The following is a 26674-nucleotide window of genomic DNA, read 5'->3' as shown; positions in this document are numbered from 1 at the left end:
TACCTGTGTGCCTTCAGAGAACCCAGCTGACTGAACTGCCTGCTGCACTCCTCACACCTGTAGGGTTTCTCACCAGTGTGAGTTCTCATGTGTTTCTTGAGATCACCCAGCCACTGAACTGCCTGTTGCACTCCTCACACCTGTAGGGTTTCTCACCAGTGTGAGTCCGTATGTGCTTCTTCAGATTAACCAGCAAACTAAACTGTTTGCTGCACTCCTCACACCTGTACGGTTTCTCCCCAGTGTGAGTTCGCATGTGTACTTTCAGAGAACCAAACTCACTGAACTGTTTGTTGCACTCCTCACATTTATACGGTTTCTCACCAGTGTGAGTCCGCATATGCTTCTTCAGATTACCGGCTCACTAACTGTTTGTTGCACTCCTCACATCTGTAGGGTTTCTCACCGGTGTGAGTCCGCATATGCTTCTCCAGAGAACCCAACACTCTAAACCTGTTTGCCACATTTCTCACACCTGTAGGGTTTCTCACCAGTGTGAGTCCGCATGTGGCTCTTCAGATTACTCAGATGACGGAACTGCCTGCTGCACTCCTCACACCTGTAGGGTTTCTCACCTGTGTGAGTCCGCATGTGTCTCTTCAGATGACCCAGCATACTAAACTGTTTGCCGCACTCCTCACACCTGTAGGGTTTCTCTAAAGTGTGAGTACGCATGTGTACCTTCAGATGACCCAGCTGACTGAACTTCTTGCTGCACTCCTCACACCTGTAGGGTTTCTCACCGGTGTGAGTACGCATGTGTTCTTTCAGATTACCCAGCTGACTGAACTGCCTGCCACACTCCTCACACCTGTAGGGTTTCTCACCAGTGTGAGTTCGTATGTGTTTCTTCAGAGAACCCAGCTCACTAAACTGCTTGCTACACTCCTCACACTTGTAGGGTTTCTCGCCAGTGTGATTCCGCAAATGTTTCTTCAGACTACCCAGCTGACTGAACTGCTTGCTACACTCCTCACACCTGTAGGGTTTCTCACCAGTGTGAGTCCGTATGTGGATCTTCAGATTAAACAGATGACTGAACTGGCTGCCGCACTCCTCACATCTGTAGGGTTTCTCACCTGTGTGAGTCCGCATGTGCTTCTTCAGATTACCCAGCTGACTGAACTGCTTGCTGCACTCCTCACACTTGTAGGGTTTCTCACCAGTGTGAGTGCGCGGTGAAGCTGACGTCAGCGCTCTTGTTGCCATGGTGATGAACTATTTGTTCTGAGGAAATAACGAAAAAGTGTATAGCTTAGCGAAAAATTAACGATTGGTCCTTATATATGTAGTAACTGTTGCAAGCCAGAAGAACCAATCATCAATGCGAGTTTTCATACAAGAATCATAAGGAGACATCTGAGATTTCACACCTCTAGAAAGTGTATAATGCATAACAACTGCTGACAGGTTCGGATATCTCATTAACAGCAATGATACCAGTAATGCTACATGACTTGCAAAACTCTTGATATCACAATACAGGCGAACCCCCTACTGAGAGTAGTGTGGTATAGCCAATAGCCATTAGTTCTACAGTGGACAACAGTTGTTGATAGACGATACCACTCACATACATCACGGGGGTGTAGAATAATCTTGCTACATTACCCGAAAATACTGATAAATATGAAAAAAAACACACAGCAAGTTTTGGGACCTTAATAACTTTCCACGTGATCATGAATTGTAGGTGCGAACAGACAAACATAATCTTAAACAAAATTCTGCTGGGGCCTTCTCACCCCCATTAAAAAGTCTTATAGCCCAGACGGATCAATGCATTCGACAACACAGTCTGTGAAACCCAAGTTCCGGGGGCTCCCTACATTTTGGTTGGCGGACTAGGGAGCCGGCGAAAAGCGAGGTTCAGTCAGGCTACTGGGTTGTAGAACAGCTGAAAACATATTAGGCCACACTGACTGATTAACTTTTATAAAAGACATCCTTTGAAGACCCCCAAACTAATGTATAATGCAGGCGGGCGAATAGTAAAAAAGTTCAGCCAAAAAAAAAAATGCTGATAAACCACAGGAATGGGATATATAAACCTCTACCAGTCTTCGGAAGGCGACTGGAAAGAGTAAAAATCGGCCAAATAGAGAGATAGCATGCCAGGGGAGTTGGTCTGCTGGAGAGAACAGTTTGCCGCTCCCGAAGCCTGTCGGGTGCGGCAAAATGTACTCTCTAGCGGACCAACTCCTTCGGCATGTTATCTCTCTATTTGACCGATCTCTACTCTTTCCAGCCGCGTCCCGAAGCCTGGTAGAGGCTAGCGTTTTCTGCATTTGTGGGTCGTCGACACTGGTCATGATCACCGTACTGAGTTCTGGAATACTAAGTACTAGTACATTGTCTTCGATCCAGAGGCAACAACCTCAGGCAGCAAACACCCATTATGCTAAAAGTGACCTTTCATTCTAGCTCTTCAAACAAATCCTTTGTGCAAATTGTCTGCCTCTGAGATGTATAGGAATGTACTGGTTTGGGAACAAACAGTGCTATTTACATGATAATGACAACATCTGTTAGGTTTCTTCCTCCTTCCCCCCAAAAATGCAGGCCCGACAAAGCGCCTAAAATCACTAGTTTCTTTTTGACTAACGACGAGGGTTCAAAAACAGGAAAACGTCTCAAAACAGGGAGAATAACCGGCCAGGGGAGTTTAGCAACGAAAACTAGCCTGGTTACCAGACCTATTATAGTTGCGTAGAGGTTGTAGGACTGCGGAGATATAATAGGTCTGGTAACCAGGCTAACGAAAAGTACATAATCGCCCGTGGGGTTCGGAGGGGAAAATTTAATCCTCCCAGTTGACTCTGACACTCTTGGCGCATGGCAAATTATTTCCCTTTTTGCCGAATTCTAAGATCCGCACTCCGTACGCTTGATGGAGGCTACAAAAACTATGATTGGGCTTGGTGAAACACATATGACAGGCCACATCATAATTCTGTCTAGCGGTAGAGACGACTACATCACCCAACAATGAAATGATTTCGATCTCTGAAACCAAGGAGGTTAAAAAGGGACTAGGTTAAACTTGAGAGGGTGTACCACCAATCTAAAAGAGACTTTAGGAAAACAAGACATTACCTTCAGCGATAAGAGTTTGATGAACCAAACCAAGGGTCTTCTTGCTGTAAGGCAGAATGTCTGTAGACGCGTCCGCTCACAGTTTCAGCTTGCCTGACAAATGACGTACTGTATTGTGTAGTCTGAGGGAGGGAGAAATTTACATATGCTGTGGCCAATCAGAGATCGCCTTTTATACACTCACGAGAACACGAGATGTTTTTCGCGTGAGTGTATGTAAGGCAATCCCTGATTGGTCATAGCATATGGAATTAGACCCCAGACTACACAGTACAGTACGTCATTTGTCAGACAAGCCGAAGCTCCGAGCGGACGCGTCGACAGACTTTCTTGCCTCATAACAAGAAGACCCTTGGTTTGGTTCATCAAGCCGTTATCGCTGATATTCCCAAGGTAATGTCTTGTTTTTCTAAACTATTTTTCAGATTGATGTTACACCCTCTAGTTAAACCTCGGTTGGATGATGTAGTCGTCTTTAGCCCTGTCATATGTGTTTCACCAAGGACATTATACACCAAGCCCAATCAGATTTTTGTAGCCTCCACCAAGCCTTCCTACGGGGTTACGGATCGTAGAATTTGTCAGAAAGGGAAATAATTAGCCAAGAGAGTCAGTCCGCGGGAGGGTTAAATTTCCCCTCCGAAGTAGCCTCTACCAGGCACCGCGGATCGCTGGAAAAACAGTAGAAATCGGCGTGTGGGTGAGGTCGCTTCTGTGGCCGGCTACCTCCCCTGGTATATTATTCCTTTATTTCTGCCGATTTCTACTATTTATCCAGCGATCCGCGGTGCCTGATAGAGGCTAGGGGAAGCTGCTGTGGGGTCCAGAAGAGAGATGGTATCAGTGTGGGAGAGAACTGGGTCGAATATATTGGTCACAGTGGCCTGAAAAAACAAGGATACTAAGTAGTCAGTGGAGGCGAGATCAAGGGTTTCGGATAAAGGCGGATGGACTGTTGTAGACGCAGGCCTGAGAGGGGGGGGGGGAAGCTGTGAACACTGAACCTATAGAACTAAGTTGCCTTGGTGTAGTTTGAACAGTCCTTGGCGAAATGGCCTGGTTGGCAGCAGGTGAAACAAGTGCTACATTTTCCTGTTTTTTTGGGGGCCACTCTTCAGTTGATTGTCATGTCCGGACGTAGTGGGTGTGGTATCGTCTATCAACAGCTGTCAGCTGTTGGCCTACTAGGTAGTTGGCCACCGTAGGACTAATGGGCACTACTCCGAGAGGGGGGGTCTCCTGTATTGTGATATCAGCCGTCTTGCAAGTCATGTAGCATTACTGGACATCATTGCTTAGCATGAAAGTTTATCTAGTTATATCGGTAATGCTACATGACTTGCAAGACGGCTGCAGCGGCTGATATCACAATACAGGCAACCCCCCCTCTGGGAGTAGTGTCGTATAGCCTATTAGCCATACAGTGGACATCAAGGTCTCGATAGAATTATGTTTTGGTTACGTTTGTCTGTTCGCACTTATAACTCATGATCACGTGGTTAGCTATTGAGGTCCCATAACATGTTTTGGGGGCATACTTTAGCAACATTTTGAAGTAATGTACCAATATTATGCGACACCCCCGTGCTGTATCTGGAGTGGTATCGTCTATCAACAGCTGTTGTCCACCGTAGGACTAATGGGCTATACCACACTACTCTCAGAGGGGGGTGATATTGTGACGGAGACGGATGATATTGTGATATCATCTGTCTTGCAAGTCATGTAGCATTACTGGTATCATTGCTTAGCATGAAAGTTTATCTGTGTTGGTAATACTTGGTATACTTCATTATGACAAAAAGGCAAAACGTTCTGTGCCAACACTAGGTAAACTGGGACTTACCCAAATTTTCAGTTCACGGAATGGACCCGTCTACCGACGGGGGACGACACAGGTTATCTGACGTATGACCCTCTGCTGCAATCACGTGTTTCCGACGTCAAGTCCCGTAAATTTAGATAATTAAAATTTTGTCATGTACAGTTTCATTTTCAATAACTTTCAATATATATGCGCAACAATTTCGCTTTTCCGGTGACTCAGCACAGCGCGAGAAAAAGAGAACGCCATTCCCGCTGTATTTTTAGGAGGCTCCTAAACTTTTGCCTCCTAAAAATACATTAATTTTTAGTAAAAAGAATGTTAACAAACAGCGGCTTTTGTTCGGGTATCTTTGGCAGCTTCCAACGCGTTTTCGCGGCGCAGCGGCATTGATCTTTTACTCCCCAAATGTCATTATGAACCCAGGTAGGCAAATGTGTAAAACAACGATGTTCAAATTAGTGAAAATCTTACATAAATATTGCTCGAATGTTTCAATAAGCTATGGACTTTTTCATGATTTCTCCAGGACAAACACTTCATCACCATGGCAACAAGAGCGCTGACGTCAGCTTCATCGCGTACGCACACTGGTGAGAAGCCCTACAGGTGTGAGGAGTGTGGCAAGCAATTCAGTCGGCCGAGTCATCTGAAGGAACACATGCGTACTCACACTGGTGAGAAACCCTACAGGTGTGAGGAGTGTAGCAAGCAGTTCAGTCTACCGAGTCATCTGAAGGAACACATGCGTACTCACACCGGTGAGAAACCCTACAGGTGTGAGGAGTGCGGCAAGCAGTTCAGTCAGCTAGGTAATCTGAAGAGACACATGGGATCTCACACTGGTGAGAAACCCTACAGGTGTGAGGAGTGCAGCAAACAGTTTAGTGAGTTGGGTAATCTGACGAAGCATATGCGGACTCACACTGGTGAGAAACCCTACAGATGTGAGGAGTGCAGCAAACAGTTTAGTGAACTGGGTTCTCTGAAGAGCCACATGCGGACTCACACCTGTGAGAAACCCTACAGGTGTGAGGAGTGCGGCAAGCAGTTCTGCACAGCAAGTAATCTAAAGACACACATACGAACTCACACTGGAGAGAAACCCTACAGGTGTGAGGAGTGCAGCAGACAGTTTAGTCAGCTGAGTTCTCTGAAGGCACACATACGAACTCACACTGGAGAGAAACCCTACAGGTGTGAGGAGTGTGGCAAGCAGTTCAGTCGGCTGGATGATCTGAAGATACACAAACGGACTCACACTGGCCAGAAACCCTACAAGTGTGAGGAGTGCAGCAGACAGTTTAGTATGTTGGCTACTCTGAAGAAGCATATGCGGACTCACACCGGAGAGAAACCCTACAGGTGTGAGGAGTGCAGCAAACAGTTTCGTGACCTGGGTTCTCTGAAGACACACATGCGGTCTCACACCGGTGAGAAACCCTACAGGTGTGAGGAGTGTGGCAAACAGTTTAGTGAGTTGGGTTCTCTGACGAAGCATATGCGGACTCACACCGGAGAGAAACCCTACAGGTGTGAGGAGTGCAGCAAACAGTTTCGTGAACTGGGTAATCTGAAGAGACACATGCAGACTCACACCGGTGAGAAACCCTACAGGTGTGAGGAGTGCAGCAAACAGTTTAGTCGACTGGGTATTCTGAAAAAACACATGCGGACTCACTCTGGTGAGAATCCCTAAACGTGTGAGGAGTGCAGCAAACAGTTTAGTCAGCTGGGTAGTCTGAAGCAAAACATAGGATCTCACTCTGGAGAGTACAAGTGTGAGTGCAGCAAGCAGTTCAGTCATCTGAAAGGACACATACGAACTCACACTGGAGAGAAACCTACAGGTGTGAGGAGTGTAGCAAACAGTTAAGTCATCTGGGTCATCTGAAGAGACATATGCAAACCCACCCTTGTGCAGCGAACAGTTCAGTAACCGAATGACATTGGCATTTATTTATGTGGAAAGCAAATAAAATGTCTAGTTGAAGCGACGCCATTGAAAATGACATCACAGCGTGCGCGGTCCACTATTTAATAATATGAAGTAGAGACTTAAATGACTTCAGTGCAAGTTTTGATTGGGGACAATCAAGTAAGGCTGTATTAAACTGTATATAAAAGTGACATCTCTTGACTATCAAAGCCTTCTGATGCTAGACGTTGCCATTCTAACCATCTTTACTAATCTTTTTTTATTCCAATGTTTATCACTCATGGTGATGGCACACTCAAGTTTTTCAACCTGTTTTATGCCGCCACTTACACAGAGTACAAACGCCTGAACGTACAATAGACATACTCATTTTCACCTGAGTGAAGCTAGAAAAGCTGTGTTAAGTGCCCTTCCCAACAAGGCCTAGGGCACAAGATCGGTGGCAGGGTAGGATTCGAACTCAGAACCTCTTGCGTCCGAGCCGAACACTCTGTCGATATGCCACATGATCCTCACTTTGTAACTACAATGTATTATAATTACCTTGTGTAAAACTGACCAAGTAGAAATGCATTTGAACTGTTCTAAAATCGTTACATGTTTTTGTGCAGTTTTTTGTATTGTGTAGTTTCATTTATGCATGTATTATGTTTGAATTCTTGCATAAAAATAATTTAAAAAAATTAAAAATTCTAACATCGAGATCAACTAATCTCTGTACCTTTATAATTGCCTGTGGCAAACCTGTGTGACAAATGTGTGTAGTTTTTGTATTATGTATTTTATTGTTGAATAAAAAACTTTGAAAAATTCTTGCATAAAGATAATTTAAAAAAATTAAAAATTCTAACATCGAGATCAACTAATCTCTGTACCTTTATAATTGCCTGTGGCAAACCTGTGTGACAAATGTGTGTAGTTTTTGTATTATTGTTGAATAAAAAACTTTGAAAAATTCAGCTTCTTGAAAAGACTGCGATGTAGTACATGTACACGTCAGCAGGATGCACTGCGCCTGCGCGAAACCCGTGATGTATTTTGCTTGTGCTAGCACGTTTATGGTCGTATTCGCGCATTTTTTTCAAGGATGACATCCCGTCTTAAATCAAGGTTTCAAAATTTATGTCGTACCGAAAAAAATGTAATGCAACTTTGACCAAACATCCAATAACAACAACAAAACGGTGAAAAATCTGCTGACCTACTGATCAGGACAAAGTATAAATTTACTAAAAAAAGAAGGTTTCTATCTGGGCTATCTGGGTTGCCAAAGAATTCATAAAAATTTTACTGAAATCATACGAATTCATACGAATTTTACGAAATACATATGATCCATTACAAGGAATCATACGAATTTCACTAAATAATATCCATAAATAATATCCACACAATCTATTACAAGGATACATACAGATTTTAAAAAATACAAACAATCTATTACGAGAAACATATGAATCTTACGGAATACACGTACATACGATCCATTACTTGGAAACATATGATATTTACTAATTTGGTGATTCAGGCACAGGTCACCAAATTAGTAAGGATCAAATGTTTCGAAGTAATGTATTTTATGTCGTATGCATTCCGTAAAATTCGTATGTCTCTCATAATAGATTGTATAGGGTGTAGAATGTACATTGTACAGTATTTAGTGAATTCGTACGAATTTACTAAATATACACGTACTGTACATAGTATGTACAGTATTTAGTGAATTCGTATGAATGGTTTGGAACCCTTGTCTATGCGTGTAAGTACGCACGTTTGGGGATGAAGAAGGCCACGATACAGGCGACGCCTCCAAACAGAAGCAGCCCACACAGAGGCCAGCGTCTTCCAAACCTACAGGGGAAAGAGTAATGGAAACAGAAACTAGAAAGGTAACATTTGCAAAGCAAATGTAGCATATTTACCTTCACACTTGGTCTAGCCTAATTTGTATATGATTGTATGATCCAATTTATGTATATATTATTGTAAATTTTATTGTGTGTCTTATCAATATTGTATTTGTATGTATACCTAACGCTTTCCTTCTCTCCCAGGGTTGACCCTTAAATAATAATAGTTCATGACTAGTTAGGTAACCCTGGTTGTTGTAAGCCAATCTAATAAATAAATAGACTAGAAAAGTAACATTTGAAAAGCAAATGCATATTAATGTTTACCTTCGCATATGGTCTGCCCTTGTTTAATATTCTTCACACATTCACATATATGGTGACAGTCTAAATCCTTCCTACTCTAAAATTGCAACATGATTTAACCCAACAGTCTGGTTCAGTCAAGTCTTTGTAAACATAATAAACACAGTACCTGTCCAGGATGAAGATTGAGATCAGATACGCCGGAATCTCGATGAGCCCGGAAATGGCAAAGTTTAGGTACAAGTTTCCACTCAGAGCAGCTGTGTTGAGGGAAATCCCGTAATACACCAGAGTGTTGACGACCCTGAGGACACAGTGGATAATCAAGGTAGCAGTTCAGTTAGTGGGGTAGTTTGCCATATACAGTGTCAAGGACAGAACTCCACGGGCCTATGTAAAGAAACACATTGGAGAGACCGAAAGATCCCTGACATCTAGGTTCGTAGAACACAAACAACCTAGCTCGACTTCTTCGGAAGTCTCGCAACATACATATTTCTAAAGTCTCACAACATATACATAATAAATTGCCTGGACATTCAGTCTCATTGGATGAAGTAAGAATCTTTGACACAGAATCAGACTTTTTCGCACGAGTGATTAAATATGCCATCTACATCAGGGTATTACAACCATCCCTCAACAGAGACTGGGGGTGCCACAGACTTTCTGCAACCTATGATCCACTGCTCACGGAGTCACGTGTGTTATATGGGGGCCTGCAAGGGGGGGTCCCGACAAGGCTCTATGCTGAATTCGAAAAAGTTTGGGTAAGTCCAAATTCTTGTGTTGGATATTACAGTTCAAACTTGGATAAAGTAACTGATGAAAGGTAGTGGATGCTACCCGAAATGTCTGTCCATTTGCAAAATCTATCCAGTTACTTGAGTAACTGTTACCTTCAGTTGGTATTATTTCCTGGATGTCTGACCTTCATGAAATGAAATGAAATAAAATCAACAAAATGAGGCTTCACTGACCAGTTGAAGAAAATGTTGACAGACCATTTCCGAAGGTTCGGGGTTCTGAACAGGTCAATGAATGTGAAGACCTTCTCTTTCTTCTTAGCCTTTTCCTCCGTCTTAAAGAAAGCAAAAAAAAAAAACTACGATGTGAACAAAGTATGAACACACCAATAGATATGCCGTCTTTGGAATATTCTTTCTATTAGTTTGGGAATATGAAAGATGGCAGCAACAACAACAAAATGACTTGGTAAGGTAACATGTATAAAAGGACATTTTGAACTTGTGTAATTTAGCACATGGTAAAACATGGTACACGTGGTATAAAAAGCCCACATGGTAAAACGGGCAGTGACAGGCTGAATAAAAGTTCTAAACGGGAACTATGCGGCTTCAATGTTAACTAATAGATGACTGCTGTGTGAGAGATGTCTGTTAGCTTGAGGAATGAATCCACTCGACTACTAGCTAAAGGATACAAAATAAAATGGCTTGATGTAGCCTCTTGTGGAGGCCTCCGGGCGGGTGGGAGTTTTGATACTGCGTTTTGTAGAATTTTTAACGTGTTCTTTTGCCAGCAATCCTACAACCACATTTGCGGTGAGTATACCACCCTTCTATGGGTGGCTGGTTGAAGGATGGCTGGCAAAAGAACACGTTAAAATTCTACAAAACGTGGTATCAAAACTGGCCTGGAGGCCTGCACAGGAGGCTAACTTGATGTTTGTATGAACACCTTATTCTGTGACATAATAGTAGTACAAAATATAATTTTTTTTCTGTACCTGGGCTAAAGGAATTGTATCATGGAAGACTTCATCAGGTAGGGTGACCTTGGCGACCCTTGCGGCATCCTTCAAAATGGCGGCCGCCTCTTCGTGACGATTTCTGGAGATCAGCCATTGCGGGGACTCGGGAACAAGCCTGAAACGGGGACAAAAGTACTTTGTATACATCACATGTAGTAACAGCCTCTAGTTTAATTCTTGACTTCCAGTTTAATTCTGGACTAATTCCCATATCTCAGCAACCTTACATCTAGATAGGCTAATGTCGTTAACTATAGATACACATGATGTAAGAAATATGTATAATTATGTAGCAGCTATCAAGGACCCCTTGGGGATTAACCCAATTCTGCAGAATTCTTCCCAGAATTCTTCCCAGAATTCTGGCTCCAGTTCAGAATTCTGCAGAATTGGGTTAATCCCTAAGGCCACACCAATTTAATTTCTTGGTTAACGGATATCGATTCGCCCACTTCATTTTTTTCTGATTTGCAAAAAAAAAATTCAGAATGAACTGCAAAATGCTCATATTTTGCCCTGAACAGTTGAAAACAGTCCTTTTCTTCCTAGTTGTTACAGTTATTCCATCTTTCAATGCAGTAGTATCATTAAAAGTTCAAAATTCATTGTTTAAATTTTGAACCAGCCTGGTGTGTTGACTTCATGGCTCCTATCGTACCATTTTGGGCCATAGTAGGATGCGTAGGCCTGTCTGTATTTTTTTTTCGCCCGCCTGCTCCATTATTTAAAAAAAAAAATCCGTTAACCAAGAAATTGAATTGGTGTGGCCTAAGGGGTCCTTGATGGCTACCACATATTTCTTACATCTTGTTTACGACATTAGCCCATCTAGATGTTAACAATTCATGTGATCTGTGAAAGGTAAACTGGTCTATCACTCACCACCAGAAGGAAATGAAGATGAGATAGGGCATGGTGACGGCAATCTGAAGCCACATCCAGGTGCGGATGAAGTAAGCTATCCCGGACAGCAGCACGTACCCCACCGCCCAGTAGATCCAGATCACCATCCCCACCAGACTGCGCTTGTCGGGGGACACCAGCTCTGTTACTAATGATAGAATTAAAAAAAAAAAACAGTTCATGATGGGCGTGATAGCATGTTAGATAATTGGAAAGATAAGTTGTAATATGAAAACCCCACACTGACTTATAATGCGGCTTTAGGCGAATAATGCAGCTAAACAATGCTGCTAAACCACAGGAATACAAAGCTGGTAATGTGAATTTGCGGTTAGTAGTACATAGCAACTTTTACGACAAGCCGGCACATGCTGGCCTTTCATGGCATTTATGAGTCAGCACTGTACTGAGTTCTTGAGTTCCATGGAGTTTCGGTACCTGGATGCCATCCTCCGTAGTTACCGCTGGCTCCCTATTGTCGCTAGCTACCATGGACTGTACAGAGAATGGCAACCAGGCCAGAGCATTGGAGGAGGTGATTTTTTTTTAGAACAGGCGGAAATCAATACGCACACGGATGTAATCCATGAAATTAAATGAGTGTGACCTAAGTTCTCTAAAAAAAAAAAGACACCTAGCGTACCCATGACGAATGGCACCAGCACGGAGACCATGGTGCAGGCCGCTATGATGGTGCGGAAGGATACAAACGCGGCGTAGTTCGGTGAGAAGGCACAGACGATCCCGAACAGATACACGACCGCTAGAGAAGCCAACAGGACCGGTTTCCGACCCCATCTTGGAAAGAGAGAAAGGGGAAGATGTACAAATGCTACAGATGTACAGATGCTACAGATGTACATTTGCTAATATCACATATATGGTGACAGGAGTCTAAATCACTCCTGATGTAATCCAACACTAGATGGCATGGTGACAGACGTCTGGTTCAGGTCATTGAGCTTTTATATTTGGAAGGGAAGAAGAGGAAACATAGCAAAAACAATATCCCTATGGTAAACATAACAAACAAACAAGAAAACAAGCGCACCTGTCGGCTATGTGCCCGCCCACCACCGCTCCGACCATGAGCCCGGCGAACCACATAGACTCGGCCAGACTGACCTTCCAGCTGTTCTTACACACCAGGTCCCACTGTGGATAGATACAACAAATGCCTCTTAAATTTAGGGGTGCCTCTGAAATATTTCATTGACCATGAAACAGCTACGGTAAAAATATAAACACCTGCATCAGCAGGGGCATGCCTGCAGACGACGTATAAAATTACATGCCGATTAAACAAAGGGAACCCTGAGTATAACAAGAACTTACGTCGGTAACAACAGTGCTCTTGTACTCGGACGTGTCATGCTCGTACCCTTGGTCACATGGGATCTGGGTCCGGTTGGCTGTGGGGTATGCTTCCACAAAGTCTCGAAAGGAGGAGTGCAGGTCCGTGTTGGAAACATTGTAGCTGTAACTGATTATAAAAATCTGATGTAATCATCACCCAATCTCTATTTATCTATTTCTTTTGATCCAGCACGAAAAAACGTTCTCACCTAGAACTTTCAACCAGTCCCTCTGGTCTTCCTCAGTAGACTGACTCAGTGAGGCTTGTCACGTGGCTTCTTTGAAGTGTGACGTCAACACTGGGTCAAAGGTATCTGGTAGACGATGTTGGCCCCCGAGAGAAAAAGAGAGAAAAACTAACCGTTCGCACTGACTCCGTTTCCATTCCCCGTCCTTGACCTCCCAGGGGATGGTGATGTTCAGCAGCTCGGCCGGGGTCGCGTTCAGCCCCGAAAAGGCTTCCAGGGGCACCTGGCACTTAAAGTCGGGCTCGAACGCGAGGAAGACGATCCCCATCACCTGGAAGGCGCTAAATCCGGCAGGCAGACAGATGAGGAGGAACAACCTCTTCTGCCAGAGTCCGAACCCGCCAAGGTACTCCAGAGCATGGTTGTAGTTCACTCTTACCTGTACATAAGGTGTACATATAGGTTAAACTGGTTTTACGCTGTAGCCAAGTATAGTAAGACGTTGAAACTCTAGACAGAAGTACATGTAGTTGAAATGACGCCCTCTAGTGGGATAGGTAGGAAGCGTACATAGTACTTAGTATTGTTGACCAATTTACAAGTGTGTATTTTAATCAATCTACAACGTATCATGTATTTTAATCAATATACGACACAATTTGTATAATGTTTTGTTAAAACTGTGCAATTCAGCCCTAGCTAGGGCTGCAAACATGCTTGTAATTATAGATAACCAGACTAACCGGCATGTCGTCCCTGACCTCACCAGGCACTGCGTTCTGGAACACCAGAGATTCTTCAGCACCGTTCTCGTGTTCAGCCATGGTTTGTCCACTTTAATACCACAGGTATTTTCGCACAGGCGACGCAGGTATGTACTTGTGGGCCACTGTACTTTTGTGTCAACAACACACCTGCAAGAGAACTTTAGGGAAGGTCAATAAAGGCATCCAATGCAATTTCAGGGCGGCAAAACTGGAAATATTCTGCATGATATTGACACATACTGCCCAACATTAGCACATTTGAATCAGTATTTCGTACTTTAGGCGTTTAAAACTGCAGAAACAAGCCCCAAGATGAGTCTTTTATTTTCTTAGCCTGGGTGCCATCCGATTTGTAACAGCAAAGAAAAAAAAAAATTTGGGGTTGCCCTTACAAATCGGATGGCACCCAGGCTATTTTTTTCTGGGTGTTACCCTAAAAATCAACCCAGGTCCCTCCAGTTACCGCTTTTCCTGAGAATTTGCCCAAGGGCATTTTTCTCCAAGAATGTCAGTATACATTGGGACAGTGTTGTTACTAAATATGTCTAGTGACGGATTTATTGACTTTGAAATTCTGGCTTCTGAGCCCTGAAAATTGCTTGGATGCCTTTAAATGAATGTCTGTCAACTAACGTTACTAGTACTTATTTTCTCATTGAAATTTCAAAGTGGAACCTTGCCAAATTACAAGACTTCAACACTTAAAATTAATTTGCAGTTGCAAAAACCATGAATTAGCATAGATGATGCTAATTATAACCTTTCCATAATTAACGAGACAAATAAATAACAAATTTCGCGGACGTATGAAATCTCTGAATTCATGTTACATGTATCATAAAAGTTCATCTGCATTGGAAGTTATAATCATAGTAAAATGTTAAGCTTTATTCCAACACAATCTCGCGATATTACGTTTTGCAGTGATTGTCATTCATAATCCTGATGAAGGCGACAGTGGTCGTTGAAAATTTTATCGCTGTGTAATTCTTGAGTTGGAATAAAGTTCAACATTTTACTGAATTCATGTTGTTGCTACTGTTAATGACCTTGCCTCAGAAAAACATCCTAAATGCCCCCGGCTGTTACACATAGCCACTTGTACAAAAGCGTCAAGGCTGTGCTTTGTGAAACGAGGTTACATGACAAAGAATTGTTGTACAGTACATGTACACCTAACTGTGTGGCACAAACCCAACAAGTCCAACAGTTCCACTTGTAGAAAAGAGAGATTCCAAGATTCATAAAGACCAACCTCTTCTCAGTGCCTCTACAGCCGTACTCTAAGCGTTGTAATCTCAAGTCGATGTACTTAGTGACATATTCCACGACAGTAGTGAGCGACTAAGACTTGTACAGTCCCTAACATGTGCATGTAACTGAGTGTTACAAGGCCATGCACGCAAACTTGTACAGGCCTTGGCCTGTGCAGGTAACTGCGTGTCACGAGATAATTATCTGGTCTAACTGGCTGTGATAGCCTCGGGTATCAGGCTTAGAAGACCGCAGAGAATGTGTGCAATTTTAAAGTTGTTTAGCTGCCGACTATCATCACTGATATTAATCTATAATACAAGAGACTAATACAATTGATAACAATACCTAAGAGTTAATTAAGACCCCACTTTATAATACAATAGCTTTATACTATTTAGAGGTCCTACATGGGGGGTAGTGATAACGAATTATGCAAAATTTTCGCCACCAATTATGCAGTACATTTAAGTCTCAGAGCTGATTACGATTTTATGCTTTGCAGTTAATGTTCTATTATGAATTACATTGATTTTGGGGGAGGCTGCCTATGGATTACAAAGACTAAAAAGGCCTGATTACGCCTTACGAAAAGGGGCATGCAGGCCCTCTATTTACAGTAAACTAATGTAGATTTTAGAAAGTTTTCAACAACATCGTGCCACATTGTACTGGTTACAACTTCAGTGCAAAAATTTTAAACTATAATTTTCTAAATTAACCTCTATTCTAAAGTTTTCTATATCAAAAGTGGGCGAAATTATACAGATCTGACTGACTAGGTTTTGCATAGTCAGAGCAGATGGACACATGAGAAGTTAGGGCCAACGTTCGGTAGAATTGTTTACCGTTACTATTGTCAGCTGTTAGAACTGGTTAGAACTGGTTAGAACTGGTAGACAGATCCTTCGGAAGCTCTCTGGTACAGAAAAACTTTTGCGACTGAATTGGGGGAAAGTACTTTGTTCATGGAGCCTTGTTTCAGTGTATTTAATTTGTAGCCTTCAATAATCAGACATAATCATATTATGGTGGTATTCCAATAGCAAGGGTCTTACACATTGTGAACAGGTATTACAGACACTGAATACAGCAAAGCCAATTGCTATCATGAATAGTCCAGGACAACAGTTTGTCCTTGAATAGTTGGTTACTGAGTAAAGAGATTCTTTTTACACAAACGTTTTTTTTCACAGACGACGTTTCCGTGACCGTCTGTCACCTTCCTCAGGGCAATTCTGACTGGTTCACATTGCACTGCAGCACAGGTGTCGCTGGAATAAAACACTTGGTTGTGTAAAAAGAGTCTCTTTACTTAACAGTTTGCCCTGTTAGGTAGTAACAAAGCAAGGCTGATGAATTTGTATGGATCATGATTTTTTTCTACAAAGTACAAAGTCTTAGAACATTGTGCCATATTTCTGTAACTATCGGGCCGGTATAAACCGCCCTTCTGCGTAACACACCATCTTTGCCTCACATTATACTCAGTCACAATTACAACTCCAGTGCAAAAATTTTAAAGGCTACAAGTTTCTAAATTATTTCAATTTTTCTATATAAAAAAGTGGGCATAATTATAGATCCGAAATTAACCACCCTTGCCATACAAAGCACCTAAAAGAGTGAAGAAACGTTTGGATGTCTTACCTGCCCTTCTCGCGTGTTCTAAGAGGGTGACCTTTCCTAAGACAAGATGGCTCACCTTGGCGTGCGGAGCCTCTTAAGTACAGGTGAAGAAAACACCTGAGCCCATACCAACTTAATTTGTTGGTTCTTGGAGTCGCCTCTACATTTTTTCCTAATTTGCAAACAAAAAAGGTAAAATCTGGTTCTGATCATGAATCAACTAAAAAATGCTCATATTTTGCCCCCAACAGTTGAGGAAAGTCCTTTTCTTTCTAGTTGCTGCAGTTTTTTCATGTATCAATACAGTGGTTTGATTAAGTTCAAAATTCATTATTTAAATATTAACCCAGCCTTTGGTGTTGACTTCATGGCTCCTATCAGAGCATTTGCGGCTGCCTAGACCTGTTTTTATTTTTTTTATTTTTCGCCCTGTCGCTTCATATTTTTTTCTGAAAAAATCCGAGAACCAACAAATTAAATTGGCGTGGCCTGAGCGGTTTAAGGAAAGTGCTCCAAGTCGGTCAGGTGTGACCCTACACAAAGGATGGGGGGTCCCGTTACATGACTGGGGTTGGGGAGAGGACACAGATAGAGTCGCTTGCAGTTCACCCATGTTGGTAAACATTAGGCCACACCAATTTAATTTGTTGGTTCTCGGATTTTTTCAGAAAAAATATGAAGCGACAGGGCGAAAAAAATAAAAATAAAAACATGCCTAGGCATCCTATTATAGCCCCAAATGCTTCGATTGGAGCCATGAAGTCAACACAAAAGGCTGGGATAAAATTTAAACAATGAATTTTGGACTTTTAACCAAACCACTGCATTAAAAGATTGAAAAACTGTAACAACTAGGAAGAAAAGGACTTTCCTCAACTGTTGGGAGCAAAATATGAGCATTTTTTAGATGATTCAGAACCAGAATTTTTTTTTTTTTTTGCAAATCAGAAAAAAATGAAGAGGCGAATCCGAGAACCAACAAATTAAATTGGTCTGGCCTTACACTGGAACACAGGATAAACTTTAAAGACATCCAATGCAATTTAGTGGCAACAAAAATTGAAAAATCTGAATAAGGCAATCTTACTGCTTCACATTAGCATATTTCAATCAGTACTTCATAGTTTGGGCATTTAAAACTGCAGAAACAAGCCCCAAGATAGGTCCTTTATTTTTGGGTGGTACCCTAAAAATCCAGGTCCTTCCAGTAACCGTTTTTTGTCAGAGTTTTTGCTTGATGAATGTCGAGATACATTTGGGACAGTGTGGTTTGAACTTAGTATGTAGATAAGTGACTAATGTTAGAATATTGACTTTGTAAGATCTGGTTTTCAAGACATAAAAACTGCACTGGATGCCTTTAAGCCCCTGTCACACAATCAGGCTCTTCTCTTATCTTGCCCCAGACACCACACTAGGCAACCAACATGACTGGGGTTGGGAAGAGGACACTAACAGAGTCAACTGTAGTTCAACAGTGTTGGTAAACATCACAATAGAACACAGGAAGGCAACATTTCAAATTCTTCCATAAAATTCTTATAAATTTTAATATACTTTAGTACTTTGTTGTATAAGATGTAATAAATGATTTTTTTTCTGTCTTTAAGTTCTTATAATCTTAATATAATATGTGAATTTTTAAATTTGGTACCAGAAAGTGTTCAAGCTCACTCACACTTACTTTCCAGGCTTTGATACTAATGTGGGGTTCCCTGACGCAGGGGTAGGCAGCAGCCAGCTAGCATGCAAAATAAAACTTATCTGAAACTATTCACTATATATACAATTAGTTACTTTATCAAGGACAATACAAATTGCATGTTTTCGATTATATTAGACATTATAAGGACAAGGGAGTCGCTAGAAGAATTATGTACTGTTTCTTTAACAGTTAAGGTGTTGACTTAGCAACTAGGTCTCCTCCTGCAGTTGTACCTAAAACCTCCCCACACTCAGGTTTGTATATCAGAAACTATAGGTCTCCTCCTGCAGTTGTATCTAAAACCTCCCCACACTCAGGTTTGTATATCAGAAACTAGGTCTCCTCCTGCAGTTGTATCTAAAACCTCTCCACACTCAGGTTTGTATATCAGAAACTAGGTCTCCTCCTACAGTTGTATCTAAAACCTCCTCACACTCAGGTTTGTATATCAGAAACTAGGTCTCCTCCTGTAGTTGTATTTAAACCCTCCCCACACTCTGCAGGTTTGTACATCAGAAACTAGGTCTCCTCCTGCAGTTGTATCTTAAACCTCCCCACATTCAGGTTTGTATATCGGAAAGTAGGTCTCCTCCTGCAGTTGTATCTAAAACCTCCCCACACTCAGGTTTGTACATCAGAAACTAGGTCTCCTCCTGCAGTTGTATCTTAAACCTCCCCACATTCAGGTTTGTATATCGGAAAGTAGGTCTCCTCCTGCAGTTGTATCTAAAACCTCCCCACACTCAGGTTTGTACATCAGAAACTAGGTCTCCTCCTGCAGTTGTACCTAAAACCTCCCCACACTCAGGTTTGTACATGAGGTAGTCGACCAGTTTTGTGGGAAGGGGCAGCTCTGGTAGCCGAGAGACCTTCTCCTTCCCAAGATTGCCCCTGATGAAGAGACGACACGTGGTCTTCAAGGTCAAAGGAGTCGCTAGAACAAAAGAGCACTGTCAGTCTCGCAATACTGTGCAGTGCAGTTTTACTCTATACTCACTGTGTAAAAGATTTGCTTTCGAGGTTTGCTCAGTTGTGTTCTGGACCGATGTCTAACACACTCACACACTCACACCACACATCTACATGTACATGTAACACACTCTCACACTCACACAGGGTAACTTTGAGCTTTATTTATGTTAAATAAAAACAAACTAGTTCATGGAATTTCTAGGATTGAATTCATGACCAATTAAGTTTTAACTCAAGAACTAAATTGTCAAAGATGGGAGTCTGTTTGGGTGTCTGGCCCAGAGCGCATAGGTCCTGGGTTCAAATCCACCGACATGTCCCAATGTTGTGCCTTAGTAAGTATGTGGAAATGAGTACCAAGGGACGTCCCAACGATAGGACATTAACATGGAGGTCCCATGTTTGGCTACACCCAACAAATGTTAACCCATAACAAGTTTACCTACCTTTTTTTTTACCTGATTTTCTCTAATATTGGGAGATACACTATGTCTTTACACTCACCAGCCATCTCCCTTATATAGTCGACGGTGTCAGATTTGAAGTGAAGGTCGGCGGCTGTCTTGTCCATCTCATCTCTCTGGTGCAGATCAGCTCCAAACTCCATCAACAGGTGAGCATACTCAGGGGGGCACTTGTGCTTCACAACTGAGGGAGATGGAAGTGATGTATGATTTTTTTGGCGACGTCTCAGGGAGGAGCCTAATGGTACAGTGTTGTTTGCAATTCGGAAGAATTCTAGGAATTATACAGGCATTTTGTCCACAGGCATGCGGAATGTCCACAGGCATTTCTCTGACTGACATCCATGCCCACATTCCTGGAACCCTGAAGACCTGTCTGCCCCAGATGGCCCTACTTTCTGTGACCCCGGAGCTCGTTTACTGTGTACTCAGGGGAGGAGTGTACTGTATCTGTCTAGACTAATAACCAAAGTCCAAGTACCAAGTCTTCCTCAAAATCATGAAATGATGACAGTGCCATGCAAACAATAACCCTAACAGCAACCACCGTCGCCATGGCAATGTATGTTTTCATTGCCAGTCTTGTTTTATTTACTTCATGATTCACCACAAGGCTCATGAGAGCCACTCAAAATGTTTTGGGTTACAGTACAGCCAGCTGCAGTGAGGACAGCACTCTCAATCAACGCTTATCATGGAGAGACAAAGAGGCAAGGTGGGCTAGTTACTATCATGAAAAGGGCAAAACGTTTTTCAATATTCTTACCTGCATGAAAGAAAGACTGCACTGCGCGACCAGGAAACATTTTCTGCACCCTGTTTTTGTTGTAGTTTGGGTCGGCACCTGAAACATTCAAGAAAAGTCAGAGGCAATCATATCTGGATTAAAACTGAATGATGGCTCACATTTGTAAAAGCTGACTCCAATAAAATTTCTGTAAGAAACAGGAGGAGCAAGTAGAAACAGATAAAAAAACCCTGCTCCCGGGCCAGGGTTCGAACCCACGACCAAACACGGGCACCTGAGTCCACATGCCGACGCTCTAACGATTTGGCTAAAAGGTCTAGACCCATTGGCCGGGTCAGTTAGTAGCACCTATGAACCCCACACTGTTACACTACTCCCCCTTTCTTTTCAAGATTCATCCTCGAATCTTCAGAATTCGACATCCCTGGAGCGGCACTCTTTGCCAGAACTCCCTGGGGGCCGGTGTGGGAACCACTGTAAGAAACAGGAGGAGCGAGTAGAAACAGATAAAAAACCCTGGTCCCGGGCCGGGGTTCGAACCCAGTCCACATGCCAACGCTCTAACGATTCGGCTAAAAGGTTCATAATGATGGCCCATCTGCCGGGTCAGTTGGTAGCACCTATGAACCCCCCACTGTTACAGTTCAACTTTGTGTGTTCTAGTATACCTGAACAGAGAAGAAACTTGAAACAGTCCAGTCTCTTGTGGATAATGGCTCCGTACAGAGGCGTGCACACAAACAGCCCGACTCTGATGTGGGACAAGTCAACGTCGGCTCCGTGAGTCACCAAGTCTCGCACGATCTCCAACGAACCATCAAGGGCAGCCTGGAAGGCAATATACATTCGTGAATAGTTTCATCACGTTGGTAAGGCACTGAGTAAAGAGACTCTTTTTACACAACCAAGTCTTCAGCTGACGTTTCAGTGACTGTCTGCCACCTTCCTCATCAGGGCAATTCTGTAAATATTGTACATTTAGGAATGCATCTACAGCAGCGACACCTGTGCTGCAGTGCAATGTAAACCAGTCAGAATTGCCCTGAGGAAGGTGACAGACGGTCACCGAAACGTCGGCTGAATAAAAGACTTGGTTGTGTAAAAAGAGTCTCTTTACTCTGGGAATTTTCATTTGTAGAACAGGGCTCTAGCCAGCTCGTAATATTTTTCCGTCAGTCCAGGTTCATGATCGGACCTGGGAGGAGAGACTGTGCTCGAAATACATTTGTTTAGAGGGGTTCTGGGTCAAATGTTGAATTTTCAAGCCTATGACAATGCAGTTTCTCACATTTTGAGAGGCAAATCATGAGGTTGAGAGTGGGTGTTGAATGTTTTTATATTTTCGACCAAGATTTTTCTCAATTTTGTTTGTCAAGGTTCACATGGCACAAAGTTCCTGCAATTGATGCCAACTTCCTCACATAAATTGGCTACATACATGGCAAAAAGCAGTACTCCCTGTCAAAAAACACAGAAAAACATGTCTGATACCGAAACAAGTGAGAGACAATTACTGGTTTTGTAAAAGAAAACCACACTATCCCAGGTAGGTACGTACAGTGCCTTCAAATTGGTAGTTTGTTTACATAATGTTGTGTTGACTGAAATAACAGAGATGATCTTGAGCTAGCTGGACTAATCTAACAGGGATGTCACTCGTACATAGTGGTGTATGTGGGAACACAGGGCTGTGATCCCACTAGACTGTTGCTATTAGAAGCAGTGTTAGAAATACCCATCTGCACTCTGCATTTTGCAGAGACATTTTCAATATTTTCAATATTGCAGGCCACTGAAAAAAAGGATTTTGACCACTGTGAAGGCAGAGTAAACTACAACTGTATAATTACCTGATAGAGGGGTGTACAGAGAGAGTTCTGCCAGCCGTTAGGGTTTGCTCCAGCCTCCAGGAGAATCCTCACACACCCAACGTGTCTGCCTTTCACAGCTAACAGGACAGGGGTCTGGGCCTGGGGTGGGGAACACACCAGCTTCTGTTTCTGTATAGCTGTTATAACCATTCTTCAGTGTAAACCACCATCTTCTGTATCTGTATAGCTGATACATGAATTACCATGCTTCAGCATAAAACACCATCTGTATAGCCGGTATAACCGCCCTTCAGTGAAACACACCAGCTTCTGTACATGTCACAGTATCTGTATAGCTGGTATAACCATGCTTCAGCATAAACATCAGCTTCTGTATAGCTGGTATAACCATGCTTCAGTGTAACGCACCAGCTTCTGTATCTGTATAGCCGGTATAACCACCCTTGGGTGAAACACACGAGCTTCTGTATCTGTATAGCTGGCTTCTGTACCGCTGGTATAACCATGCTTCAGTGTAACACACCAGTTTATGTAAAAAATGGATCTGTATAGCCGGTATAACCGTGATTCAGCATAAAACACGAGCATTGCAGGCATGCAGTATTGAGTGCAGTAGCAACTGGCTGTATTTCACTAACTTTACTCTACCTTGACATCAGGGAAGTTGAGTTTTGCCTTGTTCCTGACCAGAAGTCTGATGACCTCCTGATGACCTTGAGCAGCTGCAAGATGAAGAGGCATGCAGCCGTAGTCATTCCTCCTGTTAATACTGGCCTGGCCTTCTTCTGTAGACAGGAGGTTCTGAAATCACAGGACAGTATCAACTTTTACTGTGTCATCCCTCCTGTTAATACTGGCCTTCTTCTGTAGATTGCACAACAATTGTACATTTCAGTTCATCTCAATATGCTTACCTTCATAGAAGGAAACATATTGTTTTTGCTCTGTTTCTTCTTCTTCCATGCATTTCAGACATATAAGGTCAATGACCTAGACCAGATGTCTGTCACCATGGTAACTGGTGCTGTGCTGTTGTTGGGTTACATTATGTAGCAAGTGGTGGACACAGTTGGATGGGCTGGTATCACCATATAATGAATATTTTTGAGCAAGAATAACATGTATTTAAATTTGACATTAGATCCATTGATGCAAATTCTGGTGCAGAATTTCATACCTTTATATATTGTGAATTATGCATATCAACATATGAGGAGTTAAAAACAGTTACTCAAGCAACTGGATATGATTTTGAAAACCTCAAGGTGCAGGGGTTGACGTTTTCAAAATCATATCCAGTTGCTTGAGTAACTGTTTTTTGGCGTATCGTATTACCTGGATGTCTAACCTTCATCAACGTATATGAGGGGTTACTGTCCTTCAACTGACCTTGACCTCTGCTGCGTCCCCTCTCTCCGCTACATGGTGTAATTCAGTGTCCAGGGCCTCATCTACGTTTGACCTCCAACAGGCCGTGCTCTCCTGCTGTAAAAGTAAAAACTGCTCAGTCAGTAATGACCATATGTGAACCATTTCTATAGTTGGGATTTTCTTCATAAATAAAAACATAGTTTCTATGACTAAAGTCTTGCTAAAGTTGCTAAGGCCACACCAAGTAAATTTTATGGATGACGTCCTTTGGAGACCCTAAATCTAATGCGAGAGGGCGAAAAAAACAAGAAAGGCCCTGAAAAACAAGATGCCTAGATTAGAAATAAACTAAGAGACGATAAATGTTAGGACACAAATTGAATGACGTGACACAGTGTAACAAGCAAGAAGTCTTTTATTCATCATCAAAAAAGCAATGAATCAGGTGGAACAGCAGTTATCGTCCTGTCCTGTTTCTTTCATCACATTTTTGCAGGCCTGCAGAAACAAAGCATGTGCTCTTTACCCATTTGGCGTTACGGGTTTCACGTCAACCTAACGATTTGTGGCACTGTCGTGACTCTTTGGTCATAGTTACAGGAAGCGGAATTTCTTGTTTTTTTTCTAGGAACAGGCCAAAATCAATGCGCGCGAGGACGTCATCCATAAAATTTACTTGGTGTGGCCTAATAGCAGTAATTACCACCCCTAAACAGCCCACCCATAGCTGTAAAGACAAGTATATTCATTGGAGACCAAAACCCCCATGCACACCCTTTGGGGCACAGAAAGGATAGCCTGCAAAGTATCCCTAGCCCCGCCCACCTTTTCCGTAAACCCAAAAGCCTGCCAGGCTAGCCTGCAGGCTAGGCAGCCTTTTCCGCAAACCCACAAGATTATGCTGAAACCTTCTAGTGTGGAGGAAATTAAAACAGTCACTAGTGGAAGTCAGAAGAAAAATGTCCAGACTATGCATGGTGTACAAATGACATATCTAACTCCAGATCAGAGTACAGTACTTATGAAGCCACACCAATTTAATTTGTTGGTTCTCAGATTTTTTCAGAAAAAATATGAAGCGACAGGGTGAAAAAAAAGCAGGTCTAGGCATCCCATTATAGCCCCAAATGATACGATAGGAACCATTAAGTCAACACAAAAGGCTGGGTTAATATTTAAACAATGAATTTTGAACTTTTATTAGTTTTAATCAAACGACTGCATTGATAGATGGAAAAACTGTAACAACTAAGGACTTTCTCAACTGTTGAGGGCAAAATATGAGCATTTTTGATTTTATTCAGAATCAGAATCTTTTTTTTTTTTTGCAAATCAGAAAATAATAAAGAGGCGAATCCGGGAACCAACAAATTAAATTGGTAAGGCCTAAGTAAATGGGACACCGGCCTTTTTAAAACCCCTCCCCTTTATATAAGGCCATGTTGATTTGATTATATGGATGACATCCGCGGGCGCATGAATTTTCGGCCGTTTCCAAAAAAAAAAAAGTTTCCAACCACACTGTAAATTGTACAAAACAGTTGCAAAATGAGCAAATATATACCGAAAGTTGCAAAAAAATATTTGAAAACGATTCCAACGTCGTAGAATGCCAAAATCGAACAAAAAACTTTAATGCAAAGAAATGAATTTAAAGAGTAGATTATTCGCCATACCATACTCTGTCATTTGTTCAACCTTCATGACCACGTAGATTTCATAATGAAAGCAACTTTTTTCTTGCAAAACTTTTATTTTATTCGCACGCTCGCATCAGTTTTGGGGTTCCCAGAGGATGTCATCCATATAATCAAATCAACATGGCCTATTAGTAATACCTGGGCCATAGGACACCGGCCCTTTTAAAACCCCTCCCCCCTCAAACTAGAATTCTTTAGAACTTTCCTTACCCCTGGAGGTAGCATGTTTAAGGGTATCCTGGCGTTTTCAGACACGTCAGCGACCGGCCGACCAAACGCGAACATAGTCCACTCATCTAGCGGCTGGAAACCGAGAGAAAAACAGCAAAATATTCAGCGAGTTTTTCCACTGCTGCGTACCGCGCCAGTTCTTAAAATAACATAACCTTTGACACGAGACTATACCATTGACGAGGGGGGGGGGAATTTTTAAGAAGGGCTTGTACAATTACAGGGTACACAGAGTATACAGTGCAATTTTACGGAATACAGTACAATTTTACGGAATACAGTGCAATTTTACGGAATACAGTGCAATTTTACGGAATACAGTACAATCGTATAATAGGCCATGTTGATTTGATTATATGGATGACATCATCTGGGACCCCAAAACTGATGCGAGCGTGCGAATAAATAAAAAAGTTTGGAAAAAAAGTTGGTTTCATTATGAAATCTACGTGGGTATGAAGGTTGAACAAATGTCATGGAGTATGGTATGGCGAATAATCTACTCTTCAAATTCATTGATTCAAGATTTATTCATTGGACTTAATGCCAAAAATGTTACGTAATGCCCCTTTAACGCTAAACGTTAGGCCACAGCAAGTAATTCTTATGGTTGACATCAATGCACGCATGAATTTTAGCCTGATTTTGAAAAAAAAGAAATTTTGCGGCCCTTTGAAAGTAGTCAACATGCCGAAAATGGGATGGGCAAAGATGTCTGTTGCCATGTCGGAACGTGGATGACAGATAGAAATTAAGAGAGAAGA

General features: G+C 42.2%; 3 protein-coding genes across 3 annotated transcripts in view; 1 reads left to right on the top strand and 2 right to left on the bottom strand.

Moving 5' to 3' along the window:
• LOC109468325 (organic cation transporter protein-like) overlaps window positions 1-14061 on the bottom strand; it is a 17594-nt gene extending 3533 nt beyond the window's left edge. The window contains exons 1-10 of the mRNA XM_019766575.1: window positions 13981-14061; window positions 13411-13676; window positions 13029-13176; window positions 12737-12848; window positions 12337-12456; window positions 11673-11841; window positions 10767-10905; window positions 9997-10097; window positions 9186-9320; window positions 8632-8711 (exon numbers count right to left, since the gene is read on the bottom strand). Of these exons, the coding sequence (XP_019622134.1) occupies window positions 8632-8711; window positions 9186-9320; window positions 9997-10097; window positions 10767-10905; window positions 11673-11841; window positions 12337-12456; window positions 12737-12848; window positions 13029-13176; window positions 13411-13676; window positions 13981-14061 (1351 nt within the window). The remainder of the gene's footprint in view (window positions 1-8631; window positions 8712-9185; window positions 9321-9996; window positions 10098-10766; window positions 10906-11672; window positions 11842-12336; window positions 12457-12736; window positions 12849-13028; window positions 13177-13410; window positions 13677-13980) is intronic.
• LOC109468731 (zinc finger protein 678-like) lies at window positions 3395-6649 on the top strand. The gene is made up of 2 exons (XM_019767055.1): window positions 3395-3489; window positions 5451-6649. Exon 2 carries the CDS (start codon window positions 5469-5471, stop codon window positions 6618-6620), a length of 1152 nt encoding a protein of 383 aa, XP_019622614.1. The 5' UTR covers window positions 3395-3489; window positions 5451-5468; the 3' UTR covers window positions 6621-6649.
• A 4464-nt stretch (window positions 14062-18525) lies between the features above and the next one.
• LOC109468554 (ankyrin repeat and SOCS box protein 12-like) lies at window positions 18526-26059 on the bottom strand. Its single transcript, XM_019766797.1, has 8 exons — window positions 25890-26059; window positions 23998-24093; window positions 23257-23409; window positions 22627-22746; window positions 21445-21604; window positions 20795-20872; window positions 20069-20212; window positions 18526-19526 (listed from the first exon to the last, which is right to left on the bottom strand). Exons 1-8 carry the CDS (start codon window positions 25962-25964, stop codon window positions 19336-19338), a joined length of 1017 nt encoding a protein of 338 aa, XP_019622356.1. The 5' UTR covers window positions 25965-26059; the 3' UTR covers window positions 18526-19335.
• Window positions 26060-26674: the final 615 nt, after the last annotated feature.

This window comes from Branchiostoma belcheri, unplaced genomic scaffold (genome assembly GCF_001625305.1).
Source record: "Branchiostoma belcheri isolate BF01 breed outbred unplaced genomic scaffold, Haploidv18h27 scaffold2, whole genome shotgun sequence".
In the NCBI taxonomy this organism is placed as follows: domain Eukaryota; kingdom Metazoa; phylum Chordata; class Leptocardii; order Amphioxiformes; family Branchiostomatidae; genus Branchiostoma; species Branchiostoma belcheri.
Note: the sequence above shows the minus strand (reverse complement) of the source record. Positions and strands in the feature narration are given on the sequence as shown.

Coding starts and splice junctions, on each gene's coding strand:
- LOC109468731 (XM_019767055.1), top strand. CDS start 5,469: ATGGCAACAAGAGCGCTGACGTCAGCTTCATCGCGTACGCACACTGGT.
- LOC109468554 (XM_019766797.1), bottom strand. CDS start 25,964: ATGTTCGCGTTTGGTCGGCCGGTCGCTGACGTGTCTGAAAACGCCAGG. Junction 22,747..23,256: donor TCAACTTCCCTGATGTCAAG/GTAGAGTAAAGT, acceptor TCCCCACCCCAG/GCCCAGACCCCTGTCCTGTT. Junction 20,873..21,444: donor CAAGTTTCTTCTCTGTTCAG/GTATACTAGAAC, acceptor TGAATGTTTCAG/GTGCCGACCCAAACTACAAC.